Genomic DNA, 18,763 nt, shown 5'->3' on the forward strand with positions numbered 1-18,763 from the left:
CACAAAGTTACCATGAGGATCAATTAATCGGGCTCGGACTTTAAATAAAACTGGCCCAATAAGGACCCGGCCCAATTTAACAACCCGGACCCATTAAGTGCTTAGTTGCATGGTTTCTAACAAGTGTAGTTGCTAGTTAGTGTTATTTTTCTTCTTCTTCTTCTTCTCAACCTAAAACCCTTGTTCGTAAACCCTGAATCCGTGTTCTAAACGCAGCGCTGAGAAACATAATAGAAGATGGCACCGAACTCGAAAAAATGGCAGAAGAAGAAGAAGAACAGCAACAACAAAGAGAACAAGCCAAGAATGGATAAATCGTCTAAGAAAATTTCTAAACCAAAGAGGGAAGAGCAACACGACGCCGCAACGGCGAAGAAGAAGTCAGAAGCTCTAGCTTTGCAGCTGGAAGATGAAGTTCCTGATTTCCCTCGAGGTCGAAACTTCCAGAAGCTTCGTTCTATGAGTCTGGCTTTGCATTTGAGTTTGAACTTTTGCTTGGTTTGGATTGGATGTGAAGTTTTGTTTTGTTTTGCATTATATGTTTTCAGGCAGAGAAGTTCCGACGAAGCGAAAGGATGATGGAGATGACCGTGAAGTGTTTGGTTACCACGAGTTCGGTTCCGATAAAAGGAAGAAGCTGAATCAGTGGAATAGGAAGAAAGGGAAGAATACGCTGAGGAAGAGAGATGAAGCTGCAGATGATTGGGGCACGCTCTTCGGCGATACTGTCACCGGGAAATTGCCGAAGCGCGTCAATAAAATCACTCTTGGGGTAGGTTGAAGAAGCTTTGTTCAGTGGAGGAATGTTTTATTTTTCCTTCTAATTTTTATGTCAATCGAAATCTTACTACTTAGTAGTAATTTAGTTTATATGTCTAAATTATGTTGAATTATTTGTGCCGCTTTTGAGAGTGGAAAATTTAGAGTGCAGTTCCTAAAAAGCGGTGCATATAGTATACATGTCAATCAGCTGCATCTGCAAAATATGGAAATTCTGAGTATGTGTTGGTGAGATGACGAATTAACTTAACTGTTGAAAGACTAAATTTTTAAAAAATCTTTTGTGTACATTGATATGCCTGATCTTTCTTTCATAGAGTTCAAAATCATGCTGTATTCTTACTCTTTACAAATACCATTTATTTGAATTGAGTGGCTTCTGCTATACCGAATTATTATTATTGTTATTGTTATTATTATTATTATTATTATTATTATTATTATTATTAGTCTGTCTCTGAGTTGTGGATAAATGCTTTGATCTCATGTATGCCAGAATATAACTCCAGGAATGAAGCTTTGGGGAGCTGTTGCTGAAGTAAATGAGAAAGACCTTGTAATTAGTTTACCAGGGGGATTACGTGGTTTAGTTCATTGTTCAGATGTGGTGGATCCTATTTTTGATAATGAAATCGAGGTGTGTATAAAAGAATTTGTTTTTTCTTTTCCTTTTCAATCAAGTACGATTTTTTACCTCTCAATGTCCTTACATTTTCTGGATTAATGGTTCTATATTCTATAAGCCATTGTTGTTATTTTGCAACTAGAGCTTCTCTCTGATATGCACTTGCTGGCATCAGGTTGGGGAAAGCTTCCTTTCTAGTGTATTCTCTGTTGGACAGCTGGTTTCTTGTGTTGTAGTAAGATTGGACCATGACAACAAGGATAAAGGAAGTAGAAAAATTTGGCTTTCTTTGTGTCTTTCTTTGTTGCACAAGAACATGAACTTAGATGTTGTTCAAGAAGGCATGGTAAGCCAATTTTTTCACATACGGAAATTTTGTTGTTAACCTTTCTTTATTTATATATATAAAAGCCTCCATTTTTTTTCTGGTTTAAAGTCTCATTTCATAAGTTATTGAAGGAAAAATCTATATATATATATAAAGGGGACTGAGAAGATTTAGTATCCAACTTCCTTTTACTAAATCTCTTTGGTAAGTTTAGAGCAACTATTTTGTAGGTCATAAATGACTTGTAACGGTTTTGCACACGCTGCACACATGCTTCTTCCATTTTTATCTTTTGCCACTGGTTTTGTTGGGCTTATATTTATTTAAAAATGAATTTTGGCAACTTCTGTGCACTGTATACGTGTAGGTTCTTGATGCATATGTGAAAAGCATTGAAGATCATGGTTACATTCTTCACTTTGGTCTACCTTCTTTCACAGGATTCTTACCAAAAAATAGCTTGACTGGTAATGTCACCCGACTGTTGTGAATTCCTCTTTATCGTGTATAGCATGTTTAGGTCTTGTTCTTAATAGTTTTATCTCCCCCCCCCCCCCCCCCCTTTCTTTTGTTGTCTGAGAAGGCCAGGGAAATGAGGTAAAAATTGGGCAACTTATACAACGGTTGGTTAAGAGTGTTGATAAAGTTCGTAAGGTGGTTTACTTGAGTTCTGACCCAGATATAATGTCCAAAAGTGTGGTAAGATTCCTCTCTATTTGTTATGTTCAATTTTGGGCTTTTCTTTCTATCTTTATGATTCTCACGGTCTCACCTTCCCTTCTGATTGTCAGTTCCTTTGTACATTATATGCAGACCAAGGATCTTAAAGGTATATCAATTGATATTCTAGTTCCAGGGATGATGGTTAATGCACGTGTGAAGTCAATTCTTGAGAATGGCGTTATGTTGTCATTTCTCACATACTTCACTGGAACTGTAAGCCTATCCTAACTTTGTCTGTAAAGGCATACAGTATACTTAGAGCCAATAAATTTTCAAGACAAACCCAGTGCATTTAAGAGTTAAGTTTTGGAACTTTTCCATTGCAGGTTGATCTGTTTCACTTGCAAACAAGCTATCCTACAAAAAACTGGAAGGATTTATACAGTGAATCTCAGAAGGTACTTTTGATTTTGATATTTGTATGCAGTGAATGCAACTTGTTTTGCACTGAAATACAACTGTTACATCTGCCAAAAAAGAAACTGAGAAAATAAAAGCTTAGAGCCTATTTGATTTGATAAAATGTTTTCTACTTTTAGGATTTTGTAAAGAAAAAAAATTGAGAATAGTAAAACAATGCAATCCTGTATTCGGTTTTTATTTCCTGGTTTCACTTTTTTTCTTCATACACACACAAATAAAAACTGAAAAAAGAAAATGAAAACACAAACCAAAGATATTTTAAGAAAAGCAATACAGTAGTAGGTAAATGCAGTTTAGAATGCTTTTTCATTGACATCTGGAGTTAAAGTATGACACTTTTTTTTTTTTGTTGGGTGAGATCTTTTCCTCTTAGAAAGAGAAAGTCTCCTTGTTTTATTCATATTCACTCTTCACTTAGAAACCAATGTTTCATACTCATCATTTGTTGACATGCTAGGATTTTCATTTTCGTTGTAATACATTGCTAAGTTAACTTTGTTGTTTCTTGTACTTGTAGCTTCATATTTTAATTCTTCATCATGAGAGGTGTCTTCACACAAGTTCAAGGACATGACTTTTTTGTTTATGGTCTATGATGTTGTGCGATCATGCTATTGGCTATTACTTCCACTGGAAGTTACATAAGTTCCTTGTTATTTTTCTAGGTTATTGCTCGAATTCTATTTATTGATCCATCAAGTAGAGCTGTTGGCTTGACACTTAATCCACATCTTGTTCATAACAAGATTCCTCCCTTTGTAAGTATATGAATCATATATGTTGGTGCTTCTTGGTGTGGGTGTTTCACGTAATGTGGAATTAATAGTTTTCTTATCCATTCCTTTTTCCTCTATTATTAACCTGCAAATGTATTTGTTCTGTCACATTTCTTGTTTAATATTTCCCGGTTCAGATTATGGATATTCAGAATTGAAGATAATATTCTCTCACAAAAAAAAGAAACAAAAAAAAGAAAAAAGAAAAACAAATGCTGTGAAGTAATACCAATTTAGTGGCGCAAGTCCCCCCTCCATTTATTAGCGAAGTCCAAAAGTGAATGTGCCTTTTAATGTAATCAACTCTTGTGCAGCATGTTAACATTGGAGATATATATGATGAGTCTAAAGTTGTCAGGGTAGATAGAGGAGCCGGATTGTTCCTTGAAGTTCCTTCAATTCCAGAGTCAGCTCCTGCTTTTGTCAGTGTATGTATTTTCTCGACTAGTATTAATGATACAAAGTGCAGTTCTTTCATTACAGATGAGAATCAAGTCAGCTAACTATTGTGATTAAGGCTTACCACATTACACAAAATGTGAATGATAATTAAAATTGATCTTGACAGATTGTTGATTTTGATGAGGAAGAGATCCAAAAGCTTGAGAAAAAGTACAAGGAAGGTAATCATGTTCGAGTTCGTATTCAGGGATTAAGGCTTTTGGAAGGACTTGCTATAGGAAGTTTGAAGGTTGTCATTCTGCTTCCATCTTCTAAGTTGAAGATGATAGTTCAATTATTGCAATGCTTTTTGCGTTAGCATTACTCTTCCGCTATGTATTCTGTATCTAACTATTTGACTATTTGTATATTTCGGTATCATTTTTAGTGATATGATTTCCTGAATTTCATATCATGCAGCCTAGTGCTCTTGAAGAATCTGTGTTCACTCATTCTGATGCAATGCCAGGGATGGTAGTGAAGGCTAAGATTGTCAGGGTTGACGGCGATCATGCTATAGTGCAAATTCCTGGGGGTGTGAAGGCACTCTGTCCTCTTAATCATATGTCTGAATTAGATATTACAAAGCCTCGAAAGAAATTCAAGGTTTCATTCTAGTTATATATGTGCTTTTTAGCATTGTCATTTTTTCTTATGTATAGGCCATAAGTCTCTCATCGGGGCAGACTAAACATTTTCATAACTGAATCCTCTGGCTGGATTTTGGTACAGGTGGGAGCGGAATTAGTATTTCGTGTGCTTGGTCGCAAAAAGAAAATGGTGACGGTTACACACAAAAAAACTCTTGTATGTTCGATAGTACAAACCTTCTTTCCTCTTCCACTTTGTTCAATTATGTAGGATTTACAAAAAAAACCACACACACAAATATTTTGCTAAAAAAAATTGTTATGTATGGAATACAAAAAAGAAGGTTCACAAGAAATAAAGCAGACCCTTAGCAAGTGTTCACCGAACCTTTCAAAGGAACCACATGCAATGAATCAAAATCATCAGAAGTATCGGTCTCACATATTCAATTCTGATTCAGATATATGGCCCTTTTACAGGTTAAATCGAAACTGCCGATTATTAGTTCATTTACGGATGCAACTGAGGGTTTGATAACTCATGGATGGATAACAAAGATTGAAGCCCATGGATGTTTTGTGCGGTTTTACAATGGGGTTCAAGGATTTGCTCCGAGGCAAGTCTTACTATTTATCTGTTCTACAAATTTAAAACCTCCAATCTGTGACCAGAATTGGTTACTGTTGCTTCCTGAGTAATATATGATCTTCTTTTAAGAACATGAATTTCATCTTCATTTCTTCACCTTTCTGACTTTTTCATGATAAACATCATATTTGAGATGTACATAAGTTCACATGCCATTGATTTATTGTTGGAATATTCAAAATCAGTCAGTTTTTCTTATTTCCATAACAAGGTAAATTATATGTTAGGCAATTTCATTTGAATCCCTTATCAGATACATTCCTTCTAGTTTATTTTTGTATTTTAGGCTTGCCTTTGTGCTAGTCAATTGTGGGGTGGGGGGGGATTAATGTTCTCTCTTATCATATGTGACTGTGAGTGTATGTGTTCTTCAACACCCCCCCCCCCCTCCTCGTGGAAAAAAAATGAAGGACTTGTTATAATTCGATGTATTATTTTGATTAAAGTGCAGGTCTGAACTTGGATTAGAGCCAGGAGTTGATCCTGGTGCAGTTTATAATGTTGGACAAGTTGTCAAATGCCGTGTAATAAGCTCCATTTCTGCTTTACGGAGGATCAACCTTAGTTTCATAATAAAGCCCAAAAGGTATGATTCTCTTTACTTTCTCTATCCCACTTTTACTCTCAGTTTGATTTAAATTGATTTATTTACTAGTGGCTGCACTTTCTGGAGGATATCTTATCTTACCTACCAAATGTTAAAAATGCAACTTATGCATTCAAGATTTATGTGAATCTATCTGCTGATTTGATGTAGCTAACACCAACAAACGGGATTAGGCCTATTTGTTGTAGTTGTTATGTTAACTTATTAGATGGATGTCCAGCTATGATTAACGCAACACTTCAAAATTGCAGGGTTGCGGAGGAGGATAAGGTTAGGTTGGGCAGCCTTGTTTCTGGAGTTATTGACAGAATAACAACAAATTCTGTAGTTGTTTATGTCAATGCAAGTGGTTTTTCGTGGGGTACCATATCTTTGGAACACTTGGCAGATCATCTTGGTATGATTTGTTTATTCATGATATAGGCTTTCCATTGCTCTGTAAAAAATTGCATTGCTGATTATAGCCATGTTTCATGCAGGGCAAGCTAATTTGATGAAATCTGGATTAAAACCTGGATATAGTTTTGATCAACTACTGGTTCTAGGTATGTTTGACACCTATAGCAGTTTGTTTCTGTGCATTTTTAGCGGCTTGTTTCTCTCCCGTTGCATTTTCCGCCCTGAGTCTCTTTCATTGGTGGTACCACACTCTCCGGGGCCTATCTGGTTGGCATGCATCATTCTAGCCATCATTCTTGCTCTCTTACCTTAGAGCATAAGTATCTTGTCTCCTTAGCAGTCAGCAGTGTTTGGGATTCCTCATTTTGTTTTTTGGCCTGATCTTTCCAGGTCTTTTTTGAGAGGCCTTTCACCCACTTAACTAGACCATTATATTGAATTTTTTGTGGCGTTTCCTTTTTTTGTTTTCTTTGTAAGTTGAGTAGTTAGATGCTTCAGCATCAAGCAGATTGTTCCATTATCATATATAAAGTTGGTAAGGTATCTCGCTAACTTGTGATTGATTTTTTTTTTGAATTCCTAAAATCAATGTAGATATTAAGGGGAGCAATTTGATTCTATCTGCCAAAAGTTCGCTTATTAAATCTGCTCAGCAGATTCCTTCAGATATTAGTCAGATGCATCTGAACTCTGTTGTGCATGTAAGTCGACATATATGAATTTCTTTTTGTACAATTTTTGTTATACGCATGTCATTTTATTATTGTTGTTGTTGTTGTTTCTTGCTTGCTATGATCAATTGATTGAATCTTGTCTGGAGCAGGGCTACATTTGCAACATAAATGAGGCTGGCTGCTTTGTCCGTTTCCTTGGTTCCTTTACAGGTTTGGCTCCATCGAAAAAGGTATTCATTCCTATGACTGCCTTCTTGCCTTATTTTCTTTTTCTCCTGTTTATTTATGTTCGTATTCTCCATATGATAGTCTGATCTTATGACTGAGTTTTGTATAGGCTGCTGATGACCAGAAAACCAATATTCTAGAAGCCTATCAGATTGGGCAATCCGTCCGCAGTAATGTGTCCGAGGTTGGTATACTTCGGGTGGTAAATTCAATATTTGCAAACACCTAATGCAGGTTAAATAATATTTAATCTTTAATTTGTTTGTTCTTCAGATCAATACTGAAAGAGGCAGAGTAACACTCTCACTAAAGCAAACATTATGTTCTTCTACAGATGCATCCTTTCTTCAAGACTACTTTATTATGGATGAAAAGGCATGGATATTTAGTTAATCACCACATACCCCTAATATTATTTTTATGCAATGTCATTTATAATTTTAAATTCTAATATATATGTTATACATTGTATACAACTTGTTCATGCACACGTGCATGGTTACCCTTGTTTATAGATGCAATAATGAAGTATCAGTGTAATAACAGGTAATGTGTTAGTGCATTACAATTACCGCCCGGGTCCAATATTTTAACAAAATTGGTGTAGTTTGCCTATGTTATTGCTCATCTACATTTGATTTTATTGTTTTTTAATCTACAAAAGTTAAAAACTCATTTTGACATACTTGCTGTTTCTCAAAAGTTAAAAAAGAGAACAAAAACTTATTTGTTCTCTTTTTTCTTTTTTCTTTTTTTTTTTGGGGTGGGGGGTGGTTGAAAGAAGGAGACCTCTAAATATTTTAATTTGCACTTCCTGTCTCTCTGCTTTTTCCTGTAGCAGTCTTTGTAACAGTCTGTGTTTTAATATAATAACATTTCCTAAATGTTTATATCTATGTTCTGTGATTTTTTTATTAGCCTGTTGTCATCATATTTTTCTCTCTGATTTCCTCTCAGGAATCACTATTACATCAACCCCTTATGTAATGCATCTAATCCTCTGTGTCTCTGAACGTAGATTTCTAAGCTGCAAAACATGGGCTATGGTGCATCTGATTTGAAGTGGGATGAAGGATTTAGCTTTGGTGCAGTTGCTGAAGGTAAAGTCGAGGATGTTAAAGATGTGGGAATTGTTGTAAGCTTTGAGAAGTATAATGATGTTTTCGGTTTTATCACCACTTACCAGTGTAAGTTCCTCATCTATGTCATTTAGTTACCGAGCATTACAAGTTGGGTGATTCTTAGTTAAGTGCAGCTACTACTACTTATTGCAATATAATCTTGTAGTGGCAGGAACTACCTTGGCGAAAGGCTCTGTTGTGAAAGCAGTGGTTCTTGATGTTGCGAAAGCAGAACGGCTTGTAGATTTAACTCTAAAACCAGAATTCGTTAAAAGATCTGAAGAAAGAAGCTCCATAAGTCATTCCACCAAAAAGGTTCAGCTTACTCTCCCTGCTGTTTTACATTTGTGTTGAACATGGCTAAGAAGAGTTGAGATAAAATTTTAATGAAAATTTAATGGCATGGAGACCAGAGATTTAGTTCTCTCTCTGTCTCTATTATGTTCTTTCTTCTCTATAATCCTGGTTTGTCCACCACAGATAGAAAAGAGATGGGGTTTTATATTTGGTTATCGGTAAGGTCTTTTTTCCCTGAATGGGAGGCCTGTTGCATGAGTCCCCTACCATCATTCCTTCTTGACTATTTGTCCATATTAATGTCATGCATGCCTTCTATACCAGAAACGTCGAAGAGAGTCACTGAAGGACTTGGTGTTGCATCAGACAGTAAATGCAGTAGTGGAGATTGTCAAAGAAAACTACTTGGCAAGTGTTCACATTTTCATTCAAGTTAGCCTTCTAGTGAAGGTTTTCTTTTTTTTTTTTTTTTGCTGTTTTCTAAATGCATATTAACGTCCTATATCTAAATTTTTATCTCCAAATCAGGTCGTATCAATACCGGAGAATAATTACATCATAGGATATGCATCCGTTTCTGACTATAATACTCAAAGGTTCCCCCAGAAAAAGTTCCTAAATGGACAGAGGTGAGGAAAATGGGTTGAAGCTATTTGCTCGTCCATTCATGTTTATTTTATCCTGTTCTACCATGGCATTAGAATTGCTATGTATTAGTGTTATCATCGTGCAAACCCTCACTTCTCTCCTTCATGCCGGTTGATGCTTAGGAGAATTCTGATTGAATATGGTAATTGGTATTTGAGAATGTTCATGTCCAACAACGGGTATTGAAATGTCACTGGAGTATATTAGACATGATTTTTTGAATATATTTCAACGGTTTAAAAGATGACGTATATGCACTTTTATGCATTCCATTTTTTGTTGAAATTTTATGTTTCTTAATTATAATGCTTCACCTCATACTTAGCATGATTTACTTGGTCAGTGTTGTGGCTACTGTTATGGCTTTTCCAAGTCCTGAAACTTCAGGAAGGTTGCTTTTACTTCTTAATGATGCTAACGAGACATCTAGTTCCAAAAGAGCGAAGAAAAGGTCCATCTATAATGTTGGGTCTCTGGTTGAGGCAGAGGTATGTGGGTTTGTTTTGTTCATTGATCTTGTTGATTCTTTATTGTCATTTTCATATGCTATCTCTTGTAGTCTTTGGTCTTGTGATCGTGGCTAGAATTTCTTATTCAAATTTTTGTAGTCTTTGGTCTTGTGACTTGTACACTAAAGGAACGTGTTTCATGAATTTTCGCAGATTACTGAAATCAGATCTCTTGAACTTAAAGTTAAGTTCGGCATTGGTCTACATGGCAGGGTGCACATATCGGAGGTACTTCTGTTTTGCTTCTTGTTTCTATTTGAATTAGCATTTTCATTTGTAGTTTTGTTATCTAGAACGGGTAGCCCAATGTATGGGGCTTCCACCATCCTCCTATTGTAGACATGTCTCAATGCTTATCCCATTTCTCGTTTGCTTATTATTAGCATATTTATAACTACTCTTTTTCCTATCTTCTGGCAGGTACACGATGATGTAAATGATTTAGAAAATCCGTTTTCCTGCTATAAAATAGGGCAAACAGTGACAGCAAGAATTGTTGCAAAGCCTAATGAAAAACATAGCTACAGAAAGGGCTCACAGTGGGAGTTGTCAGTCAAACCTAAAATAATTGCAGGCAAGTTTTTCCTAGTAAATTGAAAAGGATATGAATTATTGAAAATTTTGGCCACTGCACAAGTAGGGGGATATAGATTAAGGCTTGTGAACTTCAATGACTAGTAATTTGTTTTTGTTCTGAATGCAGCAACATAGTGTGCAGTATCATTTCGTATCTGAAGTATTTACTGACATCAGTTATTTGTTAATTGCAAATTAGGCAATTCCATTTTCTCTCCCACTTTTGTTTAGCTTTGGTTTGGTATTCTATGTTGCAATTTGGGAATCCTGTCTATTTAATTTTTTTCCTTAAAAAAAACATTGGTCTTTTATTAATGTTAAATTTTCTCATTATCTTTCAATTTTTAGTATTTAATCCTCTAATTCAATGCAGGTTCCAGTGACATTGGAGAAAATGAATCTGGTAATCTTGACTTTGAAATTGGGCAATGTGTTGCTGGTTATGTATATAAAGTAGAAAGTGAATGGGTCTGGTTGGCGATATCTCGCAATGTTAGTGCCCAGCTACATGTTCTTGATAGTGCTTTTGAACCCAGAGAGCTTCAAGATTTCCAGAATCGATTTCATGTTGGACAACTTGTTTCTGGTTATGTTGTGAGTATTAACTTGGACAAGAAACTAATGCGGTTAATTCAACGTCCCTTATCTACTCTCCCGTGCAGAACTAGTGATGAGCCACAAAACAATGTTGTGCATGCGGAATTAACAATGTATATTCATGAAGGAGATATTTTAGGCGGTAGGATTTCTAAAATACTTTCAGGTGTTGGTGGGTTGCTTGTCCAAATTGGTCCATATATCTATGGGAAGGTCCACTTTACTGAGCTCACAGATACATGGGTGCCTGACCCATTATCTGGATATCATGAAGGGCAGTTTGTCAAATGTGTAGTTCTTGAAGTCAGTCAAACTGTCAGGGGTACTGTTCATGTTGACTTATCATTACGTTCTTCAAGAGGGATGCTTTCTCAAGATTCTGAAGATGTTCAAAGCACTGGGTAAGTAACTACTAATCCATAGCCCGTTATTTATTGCAGTCACTATTAAATTCACGTGTCTGAACTCTGAATGCGTCTTAATATATGTATTTGTTTTTCTTTCATTTGTACAATTAAAATTATTCAGTGTATCCTTTTTCAGACATTAAGAACATATATTCCCTCATTCATATCCCAACAAATCAATTCATCTCAACTTTATCATTTGTTGGGAAGTTCTTTTGTAGTCTGCCTATATAATGTAGTTTTTTATAAAAGGACTATCCTCCTCTTGAATGGCTTTACTTTGGATGTATATTCTTTACCTATGCTAATTAATCTATACTTTGAAATTAAACAACTCTTTTTCCGTCAAATTTGATTTTGAATCACAATATCTATGGTATGGATCTTGAAAGAATTGATTTTCTGTTCTTGTGTATGTTTGCTGCATGCGTACACTTTTGAATTTATTGCAATGATGGGTAAATTTTGTTTATCTATTTTTTAATATGGATACGATTTCTATGACATTCTTCTATTAATAATGTTGTTGTTATTGTTGATTGTGTTGAATATTATTAATAATGGTTTCTCAGGCATGATAATGGTAAATGTGTGGAGATGATTGAAGATATTCATCCTGATATGGTTGTAAAGGTACTAGTTTCATTTCTTCTGAAGTTATTATTGATTGCCTTCTTTCTAGGGCTGTGCTTGAGCTTCTTTAATCTGGGATATGCACTTAGTCTTGTTAGATGGAGTTTAAGCTGTTAAAAGCTGGTAGTAACCGTAGTATTCATCATTTACATGGCTAGTGATACTCTGTTATTTTGAGGTGCCAAATATTATCTCTGTATAAAAACTTAGATGATTTTTGAAGATGAAAATTTTTAATGGGCTATCATTTGCTATTGCTTTTTAAATTGTTACTCTTTAAAGGATTGTTCTTCACTTATGTGCTTGAGTTGAACTTTTCTTCATGATAACTTTACATGATTGTTGGGATTAATTTTTCGATGTTGCCTTCATTTTCTTATTCAATTTTGTTGGGAAGCTGAGATGTACAACTTGAATGGCTAAATGAAGCAACATCAGATACTTGTTACAAATAAAGATAACCCCTTGGAGATTGGGAGTTTTGATGATTTTGCTCAACTTACCTTTTACGTTGTATTTAGTTCATGACTAAATGGATTCCTTAATTTTGTAATATTTTTTTCTCTTCTGCAATTTCCTTCTGTATAAAGAGTACATTAACCTTTTCTAAATGCAAGTGCTCTTTTTTTTTTTGGTGATTATCTTGTGATATATAATGTTTTGCATTTTGATTACACGATGACCTAAAATTCTCTAGTTACCATATCTCTTTAAAAAACTAAAGTTTCATTTGTAGTATTTTTTTTGTCTATTTTAAGAATGTCTTGGTGTAATAGATTGTGAATTTGACTTTATCAGCCACTCAAATATATAAATAGGATTGGTGCAGTACGTGATTGCTAGTTGCTGTTGATTTAAATATATTGATGAAGGTTCCGAGACTTAATTTCAAAACCATATTACTTTTCGATTTTTTATTTGTATACTTAATAAGATTCATAAAGCAGTTGCAAAACTTCTAAATCAGTAATGCTATTTCACCTGTTGTAAAATTGGTACTTTTAAGTGTTGCTCTCTGTGATGATCTGCCATCTTGAGATTTGGTTGCTAAATCTAAGTGTGGATTGTGGTGTGAGTTGTTTGTTTTTTCTCTTTGAACTTTTACCTGAACATTGGATTTCATAATTTGGATTAAGGTTTTTATTTGAATAAATGTCTTCTTTTGGCTAGGGTTATGTTAAGAATGTCACACCAAAAGGTTGCTTCATTTCACTTTCACGAAAGATTGATGCGAAAATTCTTCTATGTAATTTGTCCAATGAGTTTGTCAAAGATCCTGAGAAAGAATTTCCTGTTGGAAAGCTTGTAGTTGGCAGGTAAGCATCTCACATTTTGTTTCTCTCCATTTTCTAATATGATGTAAATGAAGAGATGTACTAAGATTGCAACTAACAGGGTTATATCCGTGGAGCCCCCTTTAAATCGTGTTGAAGTTACATTGAGGACATCAAGTGGTCCCAGGAAATCCAATTTTGAAATTCTGGATTTGAGTAAACTTCAAGTTGGAGATGTAATATCTGGAAGGATTAAGCGTATTGAGCCGTATGGTTTATTCATTACAGTTGATGACACAAACATGGTATTTTGACATTCTTTGAATCGATTTGTGGTCCATGTATTTGTAATATGAAATCTTGTGGTCAAGTTAAAATGTATTCTATCATTCTCGTGCTTTTTTAGAAAAAAAAAGAAAATATTAGTGATAACTTGGTTCTGTTAACTCACTTTGATATGCTCCTTCGATGTTTAGGTTGGATTGTGCCATATATCAGAAGTTTCTGATGATACTATTGAGAACATTGAAACAGAGTATAGAGTTGGACAGCATGTAAATGCAAGAGTATTGAAGGTAATTCATGTCCATAAACTTCAAGTATGATATTGGAAATAGCCTTCTTCGTGTGCTTTAATTGGCACCAAAACTTCTACCCAGTTAAAGCGAATAGCTCCATGTATGTTGTATGCTTGGAAAGGTCTAGCTTGAAAATCTATCTATATTTTCTGTAACTTATTCATCTCCAGTCAGGTTATGTGTTAATGGTTCAGGTGCGCATTATAATGAAGACAGAATGGTTTAATTTGTTCTCAATATATATATTTTTTTATAAAAGATGAATCTTTTGTAACACAGTTATGCTATTTATTAACTTATTTAGACTCTAAACCATCCAATTTATCTCAAAATTTGGTCCACCAACTAGAGTGCTAGATAACTGCCATTCAGAATTACAGACAAGTGTGTTTATTGCAAACCCTTTTTTCAATCAAACAATTGAAGCCATGCCAAAAAAATTACATAGAATCAATGAATCATGATATTGGCATCCTTGAATTTGTTGTACTACACCTCATAGCTTCATGCTTGATCAGTTTCGTTTTACATGCATTTTTCCTTATATCTTATCAGGTGGATGAAGTAAAACAGAGAATTTCTCTGGGAATGAAGAATTCATATATGAGAGATGAATATGCACATGGAATACCTTCAGATCAACAATCAGATGAACCTCTTGCTGATAGAATGACATCTATGGATTTGATGACTAGCAGTGTTCCTGGAACCTCTGATATGGAAATTTTAGATGAAATTGATCAACTCCCAATTCTTTCACGAGCAGAAGAAAGGGCGTCCATTCCACCATTAGATGTTTCCCTTGATGACTTAGACAAAATTGATATAAATAACACCAATCGTCAAAGTGAAGAGCATTCGAATGATGAAGGCATAATAGATGAAAAGAAAAAGAGGCGCGAAAAGAAAAAAGCAAAGGAAGAAAGGTCAGTGTAATACATGGAATGCTGATGTGAGTTTTTATTATTTTCAACTTTTAATACATAGCAGCCATACTTGTACAGGGAGAAACAGATAAGGGCTGCAGAGGAAAGACTACTGGAGGAGGATGTACCAAGAACAGCTGATGAGTTTGAAAAGCTGGTTAGAAGCTCTCCTAATAGCAGTTTCATCTGGATAAAATATATGGACTTCATGATTTCTTTGGCTGATGTTGAGAAAGCCCGCTCTATTGCTGAAAGGTACATACAATTGGTGCCTTGAATTTCCAACAACCCCCTCACAGACACTCCGCATAAATGGTTTGCACAGTAATTCATCATTCTGTATTTTTCCCGTCATCTGAATTTGTCGTCCTGTTCTGCTTCCAAAATTTTATAGGGCTTTGCGGACAATAAATATTAGAGAAGAGGATGAGAAGCTCAACATCTGGAAGGCTTTCTTTAATTTAGAAAATAAATTTGGAAATCCTAAAGAGGTAAGAGAGAGTGTGTGCAATTTAAATTCACTACATCGGTCTCTGATGTTCTATCTTGCTGTATCCTTACCTAAAATTCTGTATGTAGGAGGCTCTTATGAAAGTTTTTCAACGAGCTCTGCAGTACAATGATCCCAAAAAAGTATATCTAGCACTTTTGGGACTGTATGAGAGGACTGAACAACAAAACTTGGCTGATGAACTTCTCAATAAAATGACAAAGAAGTTCAAGCATTCTTGCAAGGTATTGTGTGTTCAAATAAAACAAACTTCATAATGAAAAAATGTATGCAACTTACTCTGCACTGGATTTTAGGTTTGGTTGAGACGTGTACAAAGTCTTTTGAAGCAAAACCAGGATGGAGTTCAACCTGTTATCAACCGTGCTTTGTTAAGCCTACCAAGGCGCAAGCATATTAAATTTATTTCTCAGGCAGCTATTCAAGAATTCAAGATTGGGGTTCCCGACAGAGGACGATCATTGTTCGAAGGAATTTTACGGGAATACCCAAAGAGAACAGACTTGTGGAGTGTCTATCTAGATCAAGTATACCCTTCATCACAAATATTCTGTCTATTATTACTTTATTAGTATCAATCTGAAGCTAACATTCCCCTGTACTTTTAACAGGAGATCCAACACAAAGATGCAGATGTAATTCGTGCACTTTTTGAAAGGGCAATTACTCTGAGCCTACCACCAAAGAAAATGAAGGTGTGTACTCATATACATTCCCCATCCCCGTTTACTGATCTTGGTTTTACTCTCTTTCCTTTTAGCTTAACTAGTCGTTGTTGTCTTGATTGGCAGTTTTTATTTAAAAAATATCTTGATTATGAGAAGTCCCAAGGTGATGAAGAACGAATTGAATCCGTGAAACAGAAGGCAATGGAATATGTCGAGAATACTCTGGCTTGATACAACCATCACTGCACTGGCTTCGAATTTCTCAGCTTGCAGCCATTGTTGAGTCCTTGAGTTGAGGCTAACATGTCTTCACAAATCACAGAGAAAACAAGATTTCAGTGTTTGTTGGAACAAAAAACGTGTTCACCATAATTTGACTACGTGAGAGCATGTTTAATGAGTTCGGGATAGCCATTAGATCCATCAAATGTGTACGGGAAAGAAGTGTTTTGGCCAGTCACCAAGTTTGGTGGTTAGATTGAGTATTAGAAAGGAAATAGAAACCTGTATTCTTACTATTTTTCTGCCCAGTTTTGCTTTTTCTTTTGGGCTGTAAGTTTTAGTTATCATAAATATTTTGTCCATTTGTTCATCAGCCTCATTTACCAAATTTTGCCCGTTGTCCTTCGTATTAGACGATGTAACGTTTTGAATTGTGTATTCGAATACAATTAATTTCACAGACCCCAAAAAATTAAAATGGACTGTAAATGCTCAATTTTGAGTTAAACTCCAAAGTCAGTCCTGGGATTAACGAAATGTATTGATTTAGTCTTTGACTTATCAATTGCACCGTTTAGGTTCCTAACAATGTAAAAAATTCACCGAGTTGGTCTCTTGTCTTATTTCCGGCCATTTAGATTTGCTGCCGGCAGTAACATGGCAAATCAGTGCCACGCTATATACCACAAAATAACGTATGATTTTTGACGTCGTTTAACAAGTAAGAATTACCACGCTGTATACCACAAAATAACGTTGTATGGTTTTTGACGTCGTATAACAAGTAAGAGTTAAAACTTTGTAACCTCAACCTTTGTGATCACTTCATCGTCTTTTTCTTTTTTTGAGTTTGATTGTGTACTTAAAATATAAATCTTTTTTGTACATAATTTTTAGAATGACCTACAAACATAGTAAAAAAAGAGTTAAGTTCCTCCTAAAAGTATTGGGCTAAAAGGATGGAACCCAAAAGAACACCTTAAAGAGCTGAATTTCTCTTTAGTGAGAACTATATTGGTGGAAGTGGATTGGTTGAATTTGGAGTGTAAAGGTGTCATCTAGTTAAAAGAAAACCAAACTAGATGTCCCTTCACTAATGTCACATGTCAGAAGCTTTAGTTTAACGTACGGGAATCAACTTCCTACCTTTTCAGTTGACAAGACTTGAGGTGACACGAATACCTAAAGATATCTTGGAAAAAGCAGTAAACCAAATATCAGACTAAAAAACCATTAGACAATAGATTTCCTCTTGATAATGGTTTTACACTATAAAAAGGACCTCAAGCCATCTCTGTAAGCAACCATTTTCATCCTTTACTTTCACATTCACCTTCATCCTCTTCTAAGAGCTTCTTTTCTGAAAACCTTCACCTTTACTTTCACCTTTTTCTAGACCTTTCTTATTCCTGAAGCTAGAAAACCCATCTCTTTCTCTTCCCAAAATTCCTCGCATTGTTCTTCATTTCATTCATCACCTTCACGAATAAAAACTAGTATTCAGGTGTTCCATCAGAGCACTTGACAACCATTAACCAACCCTGTCCACCTTAAACTAAAGCATGTTCATCCTCTTGTGACATTAGTGGAGGTCTCAACACTTGTTTTCCACCTCTATTTCTCATCATTAGTTCTTGTATTGCTTATTCGTCATTAATAGAAGTGTTTTTCTCACAAGTATACTTACCCTGAATCTCTCATCTTAACCTTTATTTTTCACTTAATATATTTTTCACAAAACTCACCCGAATCACTTGGCTACTCCACTGGGGAGGAACACTTCGACGTGATGGCTAGAGATCAAACGAGGTATAGAACCCCCTCACCACCTCTGTTCGCAAATCTGGAGAATATGGAGGAAGACGAGAACACCCCAGTTACTTGTAGGGAGTTGACGCGTATTCTAAAAGTCAAAGGATCGTGAAGCTGAGTTGCAAGAGTTGGAAGGAAAAAGGGAAGTTGTGGGAAGCAAGATGGAAGAATATCACCGGAGACTGGCATTAGCTTATGACAAGCACATTCGGCCCAGGGTGTTCCTAGAGGGAGATCTGATACTAAAAATCAGTAGACACAGTAATAAGGAAGATGTCTTTGCCAAAATGGGCTCCCAAATGGGAGGGTCCTTACATTGTTTCTGAGGTACACCTCAACGGACACCGCATCTTGCTGGACCCGGATCATGGAACAACCATCGGCCCCATCAATTTCAAGTACGTTAAACAGTACTATGCCTAATTTCAGTTTTAGAAGTTAGAATTTTAATTCCAAAAGGCTTCTTTATCAAGAGCCAATGTTTATGTTATATTATTCTACAAGCATCCTGCAATACATGAGAAAACTGCTTTAGCAATCATACACTCAAAAAATGTGACTGATGCATCTTAAGAAATTTGCAGTACAAAATAGTTTCAAAAAAGTGAAGTGTTCCACACTCCAAACTCCTAAAAAGAATCGAGCATAAATAGGGCAAGAAAGTTATGGGTACCTTCCTTTTTTTTTGGCCTAAAAAAAAAGCAGAAAAAAATGGCTACTGCTTTTCTTAAAATCATACAC

General features: G+C 35.5%; 1 protein-coding gene across 1 annotated transcript; it reads left to right on the plus strand.

The window, feature by feature from the left end:
* The first annotated feature begins 125 nt into the window (after positions 1-125).
* Positions 126-16,627, plus strand: LOC107626197 (RIBOSOMAL RNA PROCESSING 5). Its single transcript, XM_088504145.1, has 40 exons — positions 126-433; positions 549-772; positions 1,277-1,417; positions 1,581-1,751; positions 2,101-2,200; positions 2,317-2,432; positions 2,547-2,669; positions 2,783-2,854; positions 3,545-3,637; positions 3,970-4,083; positions 4,224-4,346; positions 4,517-4,702; positions 4,829-4,903; positions 5,167-5,303; positions 5,787-5,921; positions 6,194-6,339; positions 6,422-6,487; positions 6,936-7,042; positions 7,165-7,245; positions 7,353-7,427; positions 7,517-7,618; positions 8,262-8,430; positions 8,531-8,679; positions 8,986-9,069; positions 9,190-9,290; positions 9,653-9,797; positions 9,972-10,046; positions 10,239-10,392; positions 10,768-11,392; positions 11,971-12,031; positions 13,202-13,347; positions 13,427-13,610; positions 13,782-13,880; positions 14,439-14,809; positions 14,888-15,064; positions 15,204-15,300; positions 15,389-15,544; positions 15,617-15,847; positions 15,932-16,015; positions 16,112-16,627. The coding sequence occupies exons 1-40, from the start codon at positions 238-240 to the stop codon at positions 16,217-16,219; spliced, it is 5,799 nt and encodes a 1,932-aa protein (XP_088360271.1). The 5' UTR covers positions 126-237; the 3' UTR covers positions 16,220-16,627.
* The last annotated feature ends 2,136 nt before the right edge of the window (positions 16,628-18,763 follow it).

Source organism: Arachis ipaensis, chromosome B2, assembly GCF_059453495.1.
Source record: "Arachis ipaensis isolate K30076 ecotype BB chromosome B2, ASM5945349v1, whole genome shotgun sequence".
Lineage (NCBI taxonomy): Eukaryota > Viridiplantae > Streptophyta > Magnoliopsida > Fabales > Fabaceae > Arachis > Arachis ipaensis.